General features: G+C 34.5%; 3 protein-coding genes across 7 annotated transcripts in view; 1 reads left to right on the forward strand and 2 right to left on the reverse strand.

Moving 5' to 3' along the window:
- The window catches only part of LOC129807666 (ribosome-binding protein 1), a 30,788-nt gene extending 15,243 nt beyond the window's left edge, over positions 1-15,545 (reverse strand). For 2 of the 4 annotated variants that reach the window (XM_055857109.1, XM_055857090.1), the window contains exons 1-6: positions 15,464-15,545; positions 14,614-15,016; positions 14,342-14,527; positions 14,171-14,252; positions 7,800-9,010; positions 5,153-5,305 (exon numbers count right to left, since the gene is read on the reverse strand). In XM_055857109.1, coding sequence (XP_055713084.1) covers positions 5,153-5,305; positions 7,800-9,010; positions 14,171-14,252; positions 14,342-14,527; positions 14,614-14,958 — 1,977 coding nt within the window. In that variant the 5' untranslated portion in view covers positions 14,959-15,016; positions 15,464-15,545. Of the gene's footprint in view, positions 1-5,152; positions 5,306-7,799; positions 9,011-14,170; positions 14,253-14,341; positions 14,528-14,613; positions 15,017-15,367 lie in introns of all 4 variants that reach the window. The other 2 variants (XM_055857117.1, XM_055857101.1) reach the window with 2 other exon arrangements.
- A 36-nt stretch (positions 15,546-15,581) lies between these two features.
- On the forward strand, positions 15,582-16,879 carry LOC129807712 (RAB6A-GEF complex partner protein 2). Its single transcript, XM_055857165.1, has one exon. The coding sequence runs from the start codon at positions 15,689-15,691 to the stop codon at positions 16,856-16,858; it is 1,170 nt and encodes a 389-aa protein (XP_055713140.1). The 5' UTR covers positions 15,582-15,688; the 3' UTR covers positions 16,859-16,879.
- Positions 16,780-17,819, reverse strand: LOC129807747 (RRP15-like protein). Of its 2 annotated transcripts, none has more exons than XM_055857208.1 (2): positions 17,707-17,819; positions 16,780-17,645 (listed from the first exon to the last, which is right to left on the reverse strand). In XM_055857208.1, the coding sequence occupies exons 1-2, from the start codon at positions 17,738-17,740 to the stop codon at positions 16,876-16,878; spliced, it is 804 nt and encodes a 267-aa protein (XP_055713183.1). In that variant the 5' UTR covers positions 17,741-17,819; the 3' UTR covers positions 16,780-16,875. The 2 variants fall into 2 exon arrangements, with proteins under 2 accessions (XP_055713183.1, XP_055713192.1); XM_055857217.1 differs by having other exon boundaries at positions 16,780-17,642; positions 17,707-17,808.
- Between the last annotated feature and the right edge of the window lie 5 nt (positions 17,820-17,824).

Here is a 17,824-nt window from a genome sequence, read left to right on the forward strand (position 1 = left end):
AAATCAAAATCACGAAAGTCAAAATCCCGGAAGTCAAAATTTCGAAGTCTAAAGTTCCGAAAGGGTCAAATCCTGAAGGATAAATTTCTGCATTCTCAAAAGAGTCAAAGCTACTTTCACGATTGGTGAAGAAAAAGGGAAATTTTCTGTGTTTTGGAAAGTTATTCTACAGATTATCCTCCTTATAATTTTATCCCTTACAGGATTTTGACTATCCGGAATGTCATTTTGGCGTTCGGGATTTTGCTTTTCGGGATTTTGGCCGGCACCGATTTGATACAGATTTGTAAATATTTCAGCTGAAAATTAGTTTTTGAAGCTCAAAAGTTTTTTTACACACCACACTGAAAAAAATATTTTGTAAAAATGTTCGTAAATGTTTGTGAAATCCTATGGGGGAGTTATGAAATGCTCGTAAATCGTATAACCCACAAACAAGTTCGTAAAAGTTTGTACTTTTTCACAAACATTGTTCGTAACATGATCACTTGACGAACATTTTTTTTATACTTTTACAAACATTTGTTCGTAAATGTTCGTAAACACACGAAAAGTGTTCGTAAAATTTTGTCATTTGTTCGTAAATTTTTGTTTATCTGACGAATATTTTACGAACATTTACGAACAAATGACAAAATTTCACGAACATTTACGAACAAATGTACAAAAAATGTAAAAGTACAAAAAATGCTGGTCAAGTGATCATGTTACGAACCATGTTTGTGAAAAAGTACAAACTTTTACGAACTTGTTTGTGGGTTATACGATTCACAAGCATTTTGTAACTCCCCCATAGGAATTCACAAACATTTACAAACATTTTTACAAAATATTTTTTTTCTGTGTAAGGTAAAGGACCCTATGTCGACCACTTAAGGAGATCTTTTGTGAAAAACTTATGAAAAAAACAGTTATAATTTGTCTTTTTTGTTAGGGGTTTTATCTAAAACTATAGAATAGATCCTTATCTATCTTATGGTGAACTTAATTTAGACATAATATAATTTTAAATTACAAAAAATTAAACTGTTGTAAAAATGCGATGTGTTCCTCTACTCGACCACTCTGATATCAGAGTGCCTTTACTCGACCACCTGGGGTTCCTCTACTCGACCACCCATTTTTTCTAAGAAATTAAATAAACCACAAAACTATAGTCATGCATTTAACTTTGGCTTTCTAACACTTCATGAATAACGCTTAAAATTAAGTCAAACATTAATATAAAATAGGAAAACTCAGTTTTATGAATTTATTCAAAAGTAGTAAAACATTTAACTGAAAAAGCTCCACTTCCTATGATTCGTCGACAGGTCGAATTGAGGAACATTATATTTGAAATGCACTTTCAATTTTAAGACCTTAAATTTAATGTTTAACTTAATCGTGGAACTAAAATTTTTGCACAGAATAAAGATAAAGTCCTCAACTTGCGATTAGACTCAAAATTTGAATTCTCAAGTAATCTGTAAGGATAATAATTGAAATAATTCCTTAAGAAAACAGTTAAGAATATCAATAAGAATGCCATAAATTGATGAAAAATTGCGAATTTTTATTTAAGAAATATTTTAACGCTTCGTTTAAGTGCTTTTTTTAGTGTTCTATGGTCAATTTCAATGATATTTTTACTGATTTGTATTAATTATGAAATAACTGACCCTATGATGTTAAACCATTTGCCAAATATTATTGCAAATGTAAATAATTTGAATAAATATTTCGCCTGGTCGACCTGAGGAACCTAGGGTGGTCGAATAGAGAGGCGGTCGAATAGAGGATACTTCACCTTATGTATAATATTTTTCATAAAAGCGAAAATTATCATGGGTATTTTCATGTAAGCTAGTTAAAAAATAGTAGTAATTTAGGTTCCAATCGTTCTAATCATACATGCAGGTTAAAATACGCCGAAATTTACTCTGTTGAATTTTTTAGAAATAAATTTTAAATGCTTCATTGATTTTATTTATCGGTTTAATTTTTACTGTTATTTTCGGTTAGTGATAAGTTTTAAAGAAATTTATATTAATCTACACAATGCTGAAAACTCATTGGGATATAGCATCTTAGTCAAGGTTTTTCATTCATCCCATTCCAGGGTCATTCCAGGATGACTTTCTTTAACTATTCGAGAATCAGACAAGTATGAAAAAAGGAAGAATACCTCACCACCCCTCCCCAATAATTCTTCCCAAAAATATTCTTTTCTTTGTGGGGTTACCTGAAATCACTACAGCTCTTCATGAATTATATTTTTCACATAATTTTTGTGTATATGGTGGTTGACTATCGCTTTTTAAACTCATTAACTAAACTTTAAACTTCTTTCTTTAAACTAAACTTCAATCCATAGTTAGTATCAAAAATAATTTTATAGTATAGGGGAGACTGGGGCAAAAAGTCACAAATCGAAAAATTCAAATTTCAATATCTTCCAAGGTAAAAAAGATAGCGGCTTAAATTTTTTTCCATAGATAGCCTCCATAGACATTCTTCAATGTCGTAAGTGTCTTAGAATTCGAAAAAGGAATTTATAAAATAAAAAATATCGAAATTTTTAGTCCTATTTTTGAAATATTTTCCTTGCAGAAGATAACAATTATTACCTACTTATTTTCCAAAATTGATGCACTGGTGAATGTTTTCTAAATAATTTGGATTTTTTGAATACGAATCTGCTATCTATTTTAGAATTTTACAACAGTTCTTTTCTCCAGAAATCCTTTTATTAAAAATGGCCACTTGGGGTAAAAAGTTACAAAAGGTATAGAGCAAAAAGTAAGAAAAAAGCGAAGCAATTTCTGATGTCTCACGGCGAAAAGAAACGTCATTATCATGTTTCGTCGCTTGTTGTTTGCATTGATCATACGATTTGCAGTCTTTTTTGTGTGTCTTTTTCTAAAATAGCTTGAAAAGCGCTTTTCTCGTTTTCTCACTTTTCTCGCAAAGAAAACGGTGTTTTACAAAGGTGTAAATGAATAAATTTTCTATGAAAATATGTCCTCTAGGTATTTTTTTCAAATTTACGGAAGCCCGTATTAAAGTGAATCAAAATATGATAATACCCCATGTCTGGTACTATTTGCCCCAGCATTTTTGAGAATAATTACAAAATTACCTTTTAGAAATTGGCTCGATAAACGTATTTCCTTACAAAATAGAGGAAAATTACTTTCACAGAGTTGAAGAGCAGTAAATTTCCTATAAAACTGCGCTAATTAGAAATTTTTGAAGCGCTCGAGTAGCTTGTAAAAAAATAAAATATCCGTTTTGTGACTTTTTGCCCCAGTCTCCCCTAATCTTTGAAAATTCTATCTCGAGAATTTTTTCGGTTGTAGATGTATGCATGGACGAATATTGTACACCTAGGCTACCTCCGAAATAAGTCCGAAAATAAAAGAAATCGTAGGAGCTGTTTTCGAAATAAATCAAAAAACGTTATTTTAGGAGGGGCAGAAGAAAGTAGGGGGAAAGATGAAAAAACGTCTCGACCAGAAGTTGATATCTCTTACTGTTTAAGCTCCAGTAACACTATAAAGAACTAATCAAAAATCTGTTTTATAACAGTTAACTAAAAGCTTTATAGAGCTGCTTGGAATGGCCATTTGATACTCACTGAGCTTTAATGCTGTCCTTCCGAATTTACCACGAAAATTTCTCATATGACATTATCATACTGACATTATCGATATCGACATTATTATTCCCCTTCAGATCGATCACAAATTCAAAAGATCGTATTGTAAATACTGAGTTTGAGCATTAAAAGTTAAAAAGAGTTTAGAAAATGCATTTTTCATACGAATTGGGTTCAGTTTAAATGTATTGGACAGGTATTGGGATCTTTAACGACCCTGAACTGGATTTATTTGCTTTATGAACCAACCATGATCTGATAAATAATTAATTATTTTAATTAATTGTATATTACTATTATTAATTTTTTAAAGTTTTATTTATATAAGCTTAAATTTTGCGTGATTAATGGATTTCGATACGTTATTTTTATTTTGTACATGCAAAAATTCATTTATTTACATAAAAAATTGTGTATTAATATATTTTATTATTATTAATTGATTTTTTAACATGCCTATTGGATTCAATGTAAAACGATTTATCAAACAAAAAATTGGCGAAATTCTTGAACAGGATATTTTTTTTCCTTTGAATTGGGCTTTTAGTAAGCTATTTTTCCATCACTTAAAATACTATAATATTTTAATATTCATCCCGAAATTATTAAAAAAAATGATGAATGACAATAATTACATTTCTACAATAATTAATCTTCATATTATAACATTTATTGCTTGGATTGCAATAATTTTTTTATTATTATGAGGAAATTTATTACTAATCTCACCAATTTTCTTTTTTAATTGGATTATTTAATAACTCATATTTTCATTTATTTTTCACATATCAATAAACGCTTTTTGTTCACTAAAAGAAATAATATCCCAATGAAATCTATTTTTTCAAAGTTCTTATTCAAATTTCAATAATATTTCTGTAAATTTTTTTCGTAATAAAAATCCTAAATTAATGAAAATATACTTATAAAAAAAATAATCTATTAAAACCACAAAATTTTTACACAGAATCACATACAGAATTTAACCACTACAATAAAGAATTCTTATTCAATAGAATTGACTTGACCCATCAATTTTTCTATCTGACATAATGAACTTCACGCGTGGCAACAAAACTGAAGAATCATCCATAAATTTTATTTTCAACACAATGTACAAAAAGGTGAATATCTATTGGGAATAGAGAGAATGAATGGACAAGAGAATTTGGCCAGAAGCAAAAACTTGTCGTGAATTAAAAATGGGTAAAATATGAAAATTCATCAGAAGAAGAATGTATTGCCTCGCTAAATAACCTTATGTGCACAATGACATCATTCTCGAGGTAAAAATCACATTTTAATTTTTCTCTCTCAACCGAAGTTCAGAACAGACATGGATCGTGAGCAAATAAGTATTTGGTATCTTGAAAAAAAAAAAGATGCTGAAAATATTTTTGATTTTTTTTATCAATCGAGAAAGAGTCATCTGTTGCACATTTTTCTTGTGTTGATAAAAAAAAGTTGTGTTTGCGTAGTTGGACAGGGGAAATTCAAAAAGAATTTACTTACATTGTTCTTCAGTTTAAGATCTTCAATTTGTTTCTCAAGGCGTTCCCTCTCCTCCCCTAAGCATCTTATCTTCGTTTCAGCTTCAGCCAACTTCAGATCCTTCTCTGCAAGGTTGATTTTGCATCCCGAAAGATTTTTATCCATTTCAGACATCTATCCAAATGAAAAACAAAATAAATTGGAAGGCGTGTTTTATTAGGGGAAGCTATAGGGTAAAATGTGACAAATCGATAATTCAAAATTTTAATATCTTCAAGGATAAAAGAGACCAAACAGATCAAGGCTTGAATTTTTACCATTGTATGACCTTCAGGCTAGAGATTTAACTCAGTTCCCGAAGTTTTGAAAATCCTTATCAACAAATAATTTAATTAGTTTTTCAAAATCTTATGGACCATTTACACTTAATATCCTACCCTAAGTCAAAATTTTCAAAACAATTTTGAGTGTAGCAAGAATTGACGGAAACACTAGACCTTTCTCGACTTTCGCAATTTTATTCTTTACGACGTTTCGAGGATGAATGTCCTCTTCATCAGGTATCGAATTTTGTTGGGAAAATCACGTACAGGCGGGAAATGGTTACACTTTTTTGGACTTGGATCACAGATTGCACTTTTAAGTTCACCATTCGACTGATCGACACAGAGCAGTGATTGAGATCCTGTGATCAGTTTCTGTGTCGATCAGTCGAATGGTGAACTTAAAAGTGCAATCTGTGATCCAAGTCCAAAAAAGTGTAACCATTTCCCGCCTGTACGTGATTTTCCCAACAAAATTCGATACCTGATGAAGAGGACATTCATCCTCGAAACGTCGTAAAGAATAAAATTGCGAAAGTCAAGAAAGGTCTAGTGTTTCCGTCAACTCTTGCTATACCCCATCGAACCGAAATTCTTCACAATTTTGAGTGTTAAGAATTTAGAGAAGTTTAAGTCATGACTAAAGCCTGGTCTGAAACCTGTATTAGATGATCTTCTTAAATATGCAAAGTTTTAAACGATTTGATGTACCGTAGATGCGGGTGACTTTGCACTCTGAGAGCGACTTTGAACCCCTGCTTTTCGTAAGCTTTGCTTTAATCCTAGGACTTAAGAATGGTTCAAAGATTATCCTTATGGGCTAGAATTAAGGAAAAATTTACGAAAAACAAGGGTGCAAAGTCACCTCCTGAGCGTAAAGTTACCCACATCAACGGTATAAGTCATAAGTTACATTTACTCGACCCACTTCGTATCCAGCTCTCCTTTTCTGCCTTTTCTAAACCACCTAAGAAACTTTTCTTTCCAAAAACCAGCTTTTTGAAAATATTTTTAAAAGCGTATTTATCGTTAATATAGAGAAAATTTGTCACACTAAACTACGTAGAACGGTAAATTTTCTATAAGAATGTGCTTAGGAGAAAGTGTCCATGCTTCGTACAATCTCAAGCTTCATAATGACAAATTTTTCCGTTGTTTATCAAAAAATGTGATTTGTCGCACCTGTATTTTAGAACCAAGAAGCAAGGGCCCAGTTTTTTTTATATATTGCGAAGTTACATCTATTCAAAAACATAGGAAACGTTCGCAACATTCAAAAACATAGGAAAAATTCACTCATTACGAAGCTTGGGATCGTGCGAACCATCGGCGCTTTCTTCTACTAGGAGTCTCTCAGGTCTTATGGAAGTTCATAAAAAGAATCAATTTTGCCACATTTTCCCCCAGGTTCCCTTACTGTAATGTTTTCACATCTGTAAGTTTAATTGTTTTGGTCAGTAGAAAAAACATTCGAGAAGTAAAACAAAGTAGTTTTCCAATAGAAAATCGAAACTTCAATGATAGAAAACCCTTAAATTTGTGATTAAAAAAACATATTTGCCCAGTAAAGAAGAATAATATTTTTAGGCATTAAACGTAAAAAAAATTACCGTTGAAATTTCGATATGGTTATTAAAAACGCAAGTCATTTAAAATTTAACAGTGATTTGAAGCAGATAACATAGAAGTAGGGCAAGTGTGCCAAATTTCGGACATATTGCATATACGCGCCAAAGTTTTCAGTTTGAAAAGTAATATTAAAAAAATAGACTTTCTTTTTAAGAATGTAGTTTAGAACTTAGAAAAATTAGTTCAACTTATTTGATTTATATAAAATCATTCTTAATTCAATTAAAATAGAATAAAATATACTGATTTGTATGCTATATCGGACACTAAATTACTCGAAGTCTCTTGCTCTTCTGAAGTTCTTCCAAGGATTTTTCATAAGCGAGTCTCTTTTGTTTCTTCAGCATTGTACAATCTTTAAAATTTGAAAAAATAGCCAAAATATAATATGGAATTAAGAAAAAAATGTCCGATATTTCAAGCTGTTCGAAATTTGGCACTTCTCCTTTACCAAAGATTATTTAAGATTCTTTACCAAAGTATTTTATTTATTTCTATTCTATTTTAATCTATTTTCTCTTCTATTTTATTTATTTATTAACCGAATATATTTTTATGTTTATTAATTTAATTCATTTTTTATTGAGGAAATGAAATTTACTAAAATATTGTATAAAATATAGCAATGAATTGTAACTTAAAACTTATTTTTTTAGTTTTTAATTTTTTTTTAACTTGAACTGTACTGTCCGGAAAAAAAGAAAAAAAACTCTTACCTGACCAGTTTGCTCGCGAATTTTGATGGACCAGACATTAATCTGTTGTTTCAGTTCTACAACTTGAGCTTCCAGATCTTCAGCTTTGTTCCTGTAATCGTTCACTTCATTTCTGGAACGTGTCAAATCGGTTTTGCATGAATCCAGAGCATTCTGCAGATTCCTAATCTCAACCTTTCCCATATCTTCCATATTGTGATTATTCTTTGTCAGTTCTGCCAATTGAGTTTTATATTGTTCAACTTCGAAGCGCTTCATTTCAAAATTCTCCTTCAGACGCCGCAAAGCCTCAGCATCGTGATCGGCAATTTGACGAATCTTCTTCAAGTCTTGCTCCATATAGAGTTGCTGATCCTCTTTTTTGCGCATTATCATCTCATATTCGGCCAATTTACTCTCATAGTCCTTCTTAATTGTCTCAATATACTGATGCTTCTCACTTGCAAACTTCTTAAATTGCTCATTGACATCATTGAACAACTTAGTTTTGGTAATAATCTCATTATTTAGCACATTATTAGTTTCAGTGAGTTGTTGAATTTGCTGCAGATGTTCTTGTGAATTTGTCTTCTTCTCCTGCAACAATTTTGCCTGGAGCTGTTGCATCTGGTGTGTTAGGGATTGCTTTTCACTGAGATATTTCTCATTGAGCTGCTGATAGTCCGTAGACATATTCTGAATATCCTTATTCTTCTGAGCAATCTCCTCAAGATATGCCTTCAAATTGGCATTATACTGACTTTTTTCCAAATTAATCTCTGCCCGCAATTCCCTCAAACGTGCCTGAATCCCAGCACTAGCTTCCTGTTCATCCTGCAATGCCTTTTCCTTCAACTCAATCTGCTTCTTCAATTTCTGAATCATATCTGACTTTCCTTCTGTCCACTCAGAATGATTAACCGTAATGGTATCGGATTGTTTATTGAGCAAATACTCAATAATAATCTGAATCTCTGAACGACTGAGTTCAGCCTTTGCTAGCAATGGTATGAGGAAATTCACACCAAGCTCATCAGTTTCAGCAATAATCTTCTGAACTGCCAGTCCAGTAGATTCTTGCTTTTTTCCACCACCTGCAGCCTTCTTGGCTGTCTTCTCTTTCTGTCCAGCATTCTCAGACACCTTCTTAACATTCACTTTCTCCTCCACAACCACTGACACTGCTGCTTTCTCTTCCTTATCAGCTGTTGCCGGCAATTTGGGATTTTTGCCTGAAAACAGCCAAATAGCAACAATTGAGCTGCGTCAGCAGAATACCAACTACAGACGCTTCGTCATGGAGAAGTTATATTCTCACATGGAAAAAATAACAAAAAGCACGTATTTCATTGGATCTTTTAGACTTGAGCAAGTTCAATGACAAATCTCTTATTTTAGTATTTTACTTTATAAATTAATAAATTTTGTACACTGAGAGAAATCCGAAAAAGTTAAAATAACATTCCGGAAATGTTAATTTTACCCTGCAGTATTAATCCGAAATCGGTGTAAATATTACCCTTTTTGGGTGTATTATGGGTTAAAGTTACCCTTTTTTCATGTTGATTTTACCCTCAAAATGTGTAAAATTAACATTAAAAAATATTGATATATTTTTACACCCGAAAAGTGTTAAAGTTATGACGAAAAAAAGTTAATCGTAGCCTCTTTTTTTCTCAGTGTATGAAATAAGGATGTAATATACGTCAGATAAAAAGAGATTCTAGATATACTTAGATGAAATGCTTAAAGGAGAATACTTAGAATTAAAATAAAATACAAATAAAGGCCTCTACAGACATGGGATTGAGATTTAAATTTATGCTTATATGTTAGTCTTATTTACAATAAATTCGCAGTCTAACTTCTAAAAATCATGTCAAAGCTTACACGGAAGAGACAAATAGTACATAAACCAACCAATATTCTTTTTTTTTTAAATATTTGTCCCGATTTACCCTCTGATTTGGTTTACGTATATCTGATCTAAGTATTCCCTAAATTTGCAACCCATTTTAATTTTCTAAAAAAACGTGACACTAGCAATCATTAAACTTCGTCATGAACCATTGTATCATTCAATATATTTAACAGAAAGCAGGAATGGTGAAAAATTTACTAATATCTGTGCATTTAATTACCTCAATCATTGTTTCGTTAACTTAAAAAAAAAATAACTGCTAAAACTAGATAAATAACCATGAAATATTTTCTTTTGTGACTAGAACTCTTGAACTTTGGATCCGGATTTTCAAATTAATTAACAACAAAATTAACACAAACAACTTTAAAATGCAATAATTTACAGAAAGACTTCTTCTTTCTTCCGGAAATATTTCTTACGGGATTTCTTGATTTTTTTTTTAATCCAAAATTTATTTCAAGGTAAAAGCAGAGTAGGGGAAGGCTTTTAGGCTTCGCACACACTTTGGTTTTGAACACTTAAAACTTTTCCAATATATTTCTTAAATAAATCTGAAACATTTTACAGGAAATATGTGACTTAAGACAAGCTATTAAAATAAAATATATTGCCATAGATTGGTCAGAGCCATTAACACTAAACTTACCGACCGTTTTTGGTCGTTTTTTGGTCAAATGCCAAACCGCGGTAGGTTAGGATACTCAACAAATTTGTCTTGGAAAAGAGCAAAAAATTTAAATTTAAAGACTGAAAAGTATATTACATGCATATTTTAAGAAATTCTAAAAGTTTGATAGTGACATAGTACCGTTTAAATTTAAATATGTGTTAATTTTAAACCGGTCAATTTGACCGGGTCTTAGTAGGTTTAGTGTTAAGGGGTTACGTTTGTCAAAAAGAATAAAAAACAGCAATTTTTCTCAAATATATTTTTTGAGCGTAGAAAAGTTATTTGATTCAAAAAAGTACAACATCTAATGTATATTTTCTGAAACTTTTAATATAAAATTTTCAAAATTCACCCTTTGAAACATGATTTTAGTACACTTTTTTGAGAAAAAAAACTACGTTTCGGTAGACAAAATTCCTCGGAGGAGGTTCATTTAAAATCCTAAAACCAAATATTTCCAAACCAAATGTAACAGGATCTAGTTAACAAAGGATTTTTGAAAAACTGATTTTTTGGGTTAATTTCGCATCACGTTTCGTCTTGTAGGATTAAGTAAACATAAAATCCTATGCTCAAGCATTAATTTAACCTAAAGGCGTCTACACTTTGGGAGCAATTTTCGTCAAAAATTGCGTTTTTGACAGAAATTTGACGTTTCCCCCTACAACGCTGCAGGGAATTTCCTTAAAAAAAGCAATTTTTGACAGAAATTGCTCCCAATGTGTAGAGGCCATAACAGCTAACAGGAAATATTTGGATTTTTAATATTAGATTGCGTTATTCTGAAAAATATTGACCACTGAAAAGTAAAAAAAAAATCTCTCAATCTCACGTCTCGATGGCAGAACTTTGAAAATTTTTAAATGAAACTTTTTGAAAATAAACTTTAAATATTGTGACTAAGAGATTGAATTAAAAAAGGTTTTTGTTATGCAGAAAAGACATTATAAGAAAATATTCTGTTTTTTTTTCAGTCTTCTTAACCCAAGCAACCCATTAAAGGAATATGGGTAAAATATAAAGTGTTCCAAGCCAGAGTGTGTGCAAAACCGGAAAGCCTTCCCCTAGATTTCTTCTCAAAATTTTGCTCTTTTACTGCTCGAAGTCCACAGAGACAGCAGGATTTCAGACGGTTTTTGAGAAATGGTGTCACGCTCTTTTTCCGTCCAGATGTCGCCAGCTCTAGAGGTCAAACAGTAAAAGATAGCGACTTCAAACCTTCGGGGACCCCCCCCCCCCCCGCGACCTAAGTATCTTAACATGCCCATACCCGTTATTTCCCTCCCAAAACCATGAGTTTTAGGATTGCTCGAAAACTCGTCGTGCGATTTTTTTTCTTTTTTGGATATGTTTTAGAGATTATCCAGGTGAACATTTCATCCTTATCTGAAAATACCTTTGAATCATTCCTAATATCGGGTTTCCAAAGTCAAAGGTTAAAAAGGCTCTAGAGAACGTATGTCTCATCCGAGTGGTATCATGTTTGGGCTCATTGGAAAGGTCTTGGAATTTCCGATAAAACTGAACCGGTTCCAATTGAATCTGAATCGGTTCATAATCAATAATTAATTTTTATCCGAAATTCAAATTCATTACTCCTAAGGGGTATTTTAGGTGATGCTTTGTGTGATTTATAAATCGGTTTAATTCGATTGCGGACCAGTAAATAGTAAATGACAAATGATGCGAAAGTACCTTTGAAGTATTACATCTTAAGCATCTAAGGGACGCTTTGCCACCCCGTTTTTATTGCTTGGGCAATTGATTTGAAGTAAAGAGGCACCACACAAATTTGTAAATTTAAAAAATAAATTTTTCATCGCTATCTCCTGAAAAATTGCTCAAAATGCAGAAAAATATCTGCAAATATATGTGACCCAATTGAGTCACATTCGACTGACCAAGAGTCTTACTACTCAAAATGAGTTACCAGATTTCTCGATTTTCCATCTAAATAGTGATTATTCGAATATTTACCCCATCAAATTTGACGATAAATGAGCAGGTAAAGAAAATGTCTGGAAAAAATACCAAATCGGGATACGTTTTTACTGCTAAATTTTACAGGCTTATGGATCAGCCTAAACCTATTATGACCTGTTTATGTTTTTAGAGGTGGTTCAGGCAAACATTTCTTCCAAACATACCCATGACCCAAAAAAATGGCTATCTTGTTTTTTTTTTTAATGAAAACATTTTTACTACTTTAGATGGTCTATTTTTCAACCGATTTGGTTAAATTTGGATTTTTTGGAAAGGTCTTGGAATTTCCAACCCGATTGCATAGCTCGCAATCAATAATGAATCAGTTATGTACCCGTATTTTTTTTAATCAATATTGTGGCGTTAAGGACTTGTAATATCCCAGTTATTGAATAGTATCTTTGTAAAAAAAAACAGTCATTTAAGTATTGTACTCGTTGTACTTCATTTATTTAGCCATTTTATTTCAATGTCACTTTTTTATTATATTTTGACCAGTACAAAATATTTACCAAAAGAATCTTAAAGATCTAGTGTAAGATCAGGGGCCTATCGAAATCTCATTTTTCCATACGATATTTTTCCATAGAGGCACTGAAGACTATTGGCAACTTTTTTCCTAAAGAGAATTGACTTATCAGTCTGGTATATTTCGAAATTATGCATTAAAAGTTATCTAAAAATACATATTTCATAATGTTCGCCGAAACAATACATGAACTACGAGCAAATTTGTTTAAGTCGCGGTGCAATATCCGCAAAATTTTTACAAGGAAAAGCGAAAAATAGCTTCACTTTTTATTAGGCTTGATGGGTCCCTGGTAAGATTTATCCAAAAATATATTCAAAATTTCAGCTACATTTAAAAGAAAATATTTCAAGTATTTTTGTAAATGACTCTTTAGCATTGTCAACAAAAATTAAATTTCCCAGGTTTTATCAATTTCTGTTCCGCATTAGAAATACTGAAGATGTGAGCGAAGGTCAATGACCCCTGGAATTTCAAGGTCGTGAAGTCTCAATAGTTCAAAATTCCAGATCAATGGGATCAATTAAAAAAGAACCGGATGCCGGATGGTGTTTCTCTGAATATATATTAAAATTAATTTTGAGAAATCAACTATTTTTTTTTTGCATGATTTAATGATTCCCAGAATTTTGAAGTAAAATAATAATCTTGATAAATTTTGTACACCACTTGCCAGCACTGCAATAGAAAATCATCATAAACCTATCTCTCATCTTGCCATTTCCTTTCACCCTTTTGCGTCTGTTTTTGCGATTAAAAGGCCCAGACACAGCATTTACTGCCTCTTTTTACGTAATCCCAACATTATACCACGTGTACATTTTTAACACACTTCTCCCTGTCTCTTAGCGCACACACAATATTTTTTTTCCTCTGTATTCTCCTCTCTTCACAATTTCATCTCATTGACTTTGTCTTTTCTGTGAATGTGGCTCGCGGTGCAACCGTTAGGGACGCGATGAGATGAGTGAGTCAATAAACTGGCTACGCACAGTGTAAACAAGTGAGGCACAAAAAAAAAGAATGTTTCACGAGACTGCCGGACGCACTTGCAGAGCTATTAATAGTAAATGGGAGACACAAAACACGGAAAATTTTTGATCATTTTCCGTGGCCTGGTCTCCCAGAAATGCAAGTATAGAGTGCAAAAATTGTGACAAAAAGGAAAGACAAAAAGAAAAAGGGGGGTTACACAATGCCTCAGTGCTTTTCCCATTGCAGATGGATAAATGGTCCAATAAAAAAATTATTATATACATTGTAAGTAGTATAATTCTCTCACTTACCTTTCTTACTATCTCTATTTGCAGCACTTTTATCGCCTCGGCTGTTGAGTTGGTTTCTATTGCTCTCTGTGGATTCATCTTTCTGTAAAATTAATATTTGTTTTAATTACCGCCTCCACTGAGAAGGCAGCAAGAACAGAAAGAAAAAAATTGATGGAAATTAAAACGTACATGAGTGGCCGCTCGTAAAATTTCAGCATCATCTTTTGGCTGTATTTGCTCAAAATGATTCATCGGTTCCACTGCAGCTGTAGCTTTAACGACGGAAGTCTCTGATTTATTTATCAAAATTCCTGTTCCGGACGCTCGACCACCACCATTCTTCTTGCCACTCTTCTTCGTCACACCCAATTGTTTCTGCCAAAGTGCCAACAATTAGCCATTTTGCCCATTTTGGAGCCCCCCCTGTTTCACTATACCACCATGACCCTCCTCCCCCTTACCTTAGCCCGTGGAGAATCGCTATCCGTGATGACTTCAGCCTCGGCAAATTCAACATGAGCCTTGGGAGAAGGAGGTTTCTCCGTTGAGGTGTCCACAGAATCCTCAGCAGGACTCTCAACTTCCTTTTTGGCCTTTTCCTTGCCCTTCTTCCCGGCATTAGGAGGCTGCTTCTTGCTCTTCTGGGACTTTTTTCCCGTGGTCCCATAGAGCTTTTCAGCCAATTTTTTCTTCTCACTCAGCACCTCATCGAAGGTTTTCCCACGCGGCAACTTGCTGATGATGAGGGATGTTGCCAGCGAAATAAGGATAACAACCACAATGACAAAATACACGTAGAATTCCATTATAACATTCTCTGACCACGACGCTCCGATGGTATTCTTCTTTTTAATCAAAACGAAACTGCAAGAGCAAACAAATGCACATCCAATTAAACCGGAACACTTTGATTCCTCTCTCCCAAACCAAACTCGCGCAAATGGGAGTTTCCGTCTGGCTGGGAAAAGTCCACTTTGTTCACTATTCCCCCACACAAATTCACACCCACTACTTCCACAATAAATCCCAGGACACACAGAAACCAAGAAAAACACCAAAAATCCCAGAAAAACTGGAAAATTCAAGGAAAATGGGAAAAGTTTGTCCAGCACAGAAATTTCGTCGACGTGACAATTTTGGGGAAGAGCAACGCCATGACGAAAAATTCTATGAGTGGAATTATTTGAAATGGCCGATAGTTCCCCCCAAAAATACCTTCTGGACACAATCACTATCCCAGCAAGATGACCAGAGATGTCCCCAACTTAGCACAACTAGAGTAATTCAATTAATAATCCCAAATTTACTTACAAAATACTCTTTTGCCGAACAACGACAGTCACGAAATTCCACAACACTTCCACAAATGGCTTCTTCCGAACTCCGAAAATACATTCCACAACGGTCGTTACACACCGAAAATTCTTTCCGCGCCGCTTAACGGGAGGGGAAAGAGGGGAAATTCTGAATTGACCTGACACGTTACCCTTTGTTTTTTTCTTTTTTCGTGGAGATCAAAATAATCACAAAAAAAAAATGATAGAAATCACATCAAAATTAGTTCGAGAACAAACTCCAGTGTTCCTCTGTGGTGAAGTGGTTGAGTGTTTTATTTCCTTCACCAATCCCACGCTTCCGGAGCACAAAATAGCCCAAAGCAACAGTGATATCCTGGAAAATCTAGCCTGGGCCACTTCCCAAATTCACTGCTACTGCAATTCAGTGTTCCAGGATAAGACAAATCAGGATTCCCTGACCAATGACACCTCCCTCACGGCTGCCACACAAGGTCAAGGAGACATTGTCATGGCAACAAGTCCAAAAATTCTCTTCTGTGATCTGAGATTAGCTCCCGGAGAGACAAAATCCTATCTGTACAGAGAATCTCTGCCTCTGTCCTGTCCTCCAACATACAAAGGGACAGCTATCAAGTACTATTACAAGATTACCATAGCCACTCAGAGATTGGGGTCAAGGGTTCAAGCTCTTCGAGTGCCCATTAGAGTTCTGCCCATGCCCACAGTTATTCGGCCCGATGACGTCCCAGCCCTGTGCAATGAGACCAATGAGGAACTAGCACCCACTAATCCTTTTCTGGAGACGCGCAAAACGGAATCTAAGCTTGAAATTGCCCTTCATCATCTGCAGAACATTACAGCACGCCGAAGGCCAAATTTCTATTTAATTTCCAACAAACGGGGGACTGTGGGGCGCTTCTGCCTCTTCAAGCCAGCCTATAAGCTTGGGGAGGACATTGTGGGTACGCTGGACTTCACCTGTCGTACCGTGCGATGCATTCAGGTGTCTGTGACGCTTCAGTGCGAGGAAGTTATGCTGAAAAAGAATCCCCCAGCTCTGGGAGCCCAGGGTGAGCCTGAGACATCGTCAGGGAAGATTATGGCTTTTACAAAGCACCATGAAGTGTGCCTAGGACTCAAGCAGACCCAAATGATCCTGCCTATTCCACTTCATGTCACCCCGACATTCAGCACGGATCTCGTGAATATCCGCTGGCAGCTGCACTTTGAATTTGTCACGAGTGCTAGTGAGGACGTCAAAGCCATTGAGATTAGAGAAGATGGCTGGCAAGCTCCGACTGATATCATGATTGAAACCATGATTTGGAACCTCCCAGTCACACTCTATCCAACAGCTCCTCAGCAGATTCTGCAGCATTCTGGCAAACATACATTACTTATTAAATAAAAGACTTTCTTTTCCCTTCAATCACTCTCTTCTTTATTGGAATCTTCATTTTCCGGCTCACTTCTCTGATCATTCTCCTCATCATCCTCATCCATTTTGTCCCAATCCTTGTTCTTTTTCGATGGCAGCATAAAATCATCCTTCAGCACATTCCACGTCGATGGTCGGTTCGATTCTTCCTCACTTTCATCCTCATCCTTCACGGGATTGTCAATCAGCTCAGATTTAGCTCGGGGTCCTCCCATTAGAGCATCCAGGAAGGCTGTTTTATTGACATTCTTCAGCACTTTCTCCTTCTTGTGCTCGAGCTTTTCCGTTTCCAAACGCTTCGTAATGTCCTTCTGCTGAGCCTGGACTGCATTGAACAGCTGAACAACGCCCCTAGTTGCCACACGCTTCAGTGCAATTTCCCTGGATCTCTCTGTGATATCTGGTCGAACACTGAGATTTCTTAGAGCTTCTCTCTTGCGTTTCCTCTCCAAACGTTCAGCTTTCTGCCTCGCAGCTTCAGCCTCCAGTTCCTCATTTGATGGTTTTTTCTCCACTTCCTTAATTTCTCCCTCAATCTCAAAGCTTAGCTTCTTTTTGCTGTTCTGCGATGGCTTTTTTGCACGAGACAATATCACTGAGGATTTATTCCGGGGTTTTTCTTCTGCCAGTACCCTTGCTATTGAATCTGCCCAACCAGATTTTTTCTCTGTATCCTCTTCGTCATTTGAAATATCTGATCCGGAGGTATCACCTTCAGCAGCACTGCCTCCACTGCCATTCTCATTGAGATTTTCTTCTGAAACACAAAACAGCGTTTAATTCTGATATTTGCAATTAATTCAGTTGCCAGGGCTTACCTTCCACTACCACAGATGTTTTAAGGGCACTCATTTTAGGGATTTTCAACAAAAATTAGTAGAACTTCAAGGAATCTTATAAAAATGCCACGTGCTTTTGCAAAACATAAACAAAAGT

This window comes from Phlebotomus papatasi, chromosome 1, assembly GCF_024763615.1.
Source record: "Phlebotomus papatasi isolate M1 chromosome 1, Ppap_2.1, whole genome shotgun sequence".
NCBI classification, from domain to species: domain Eukaryota; kingdom Metazoa; phylum Arthropoda; class Insecta; order Diptera; family Psychodidae; genus Phlebotomus; species Phlebotomus papatasi.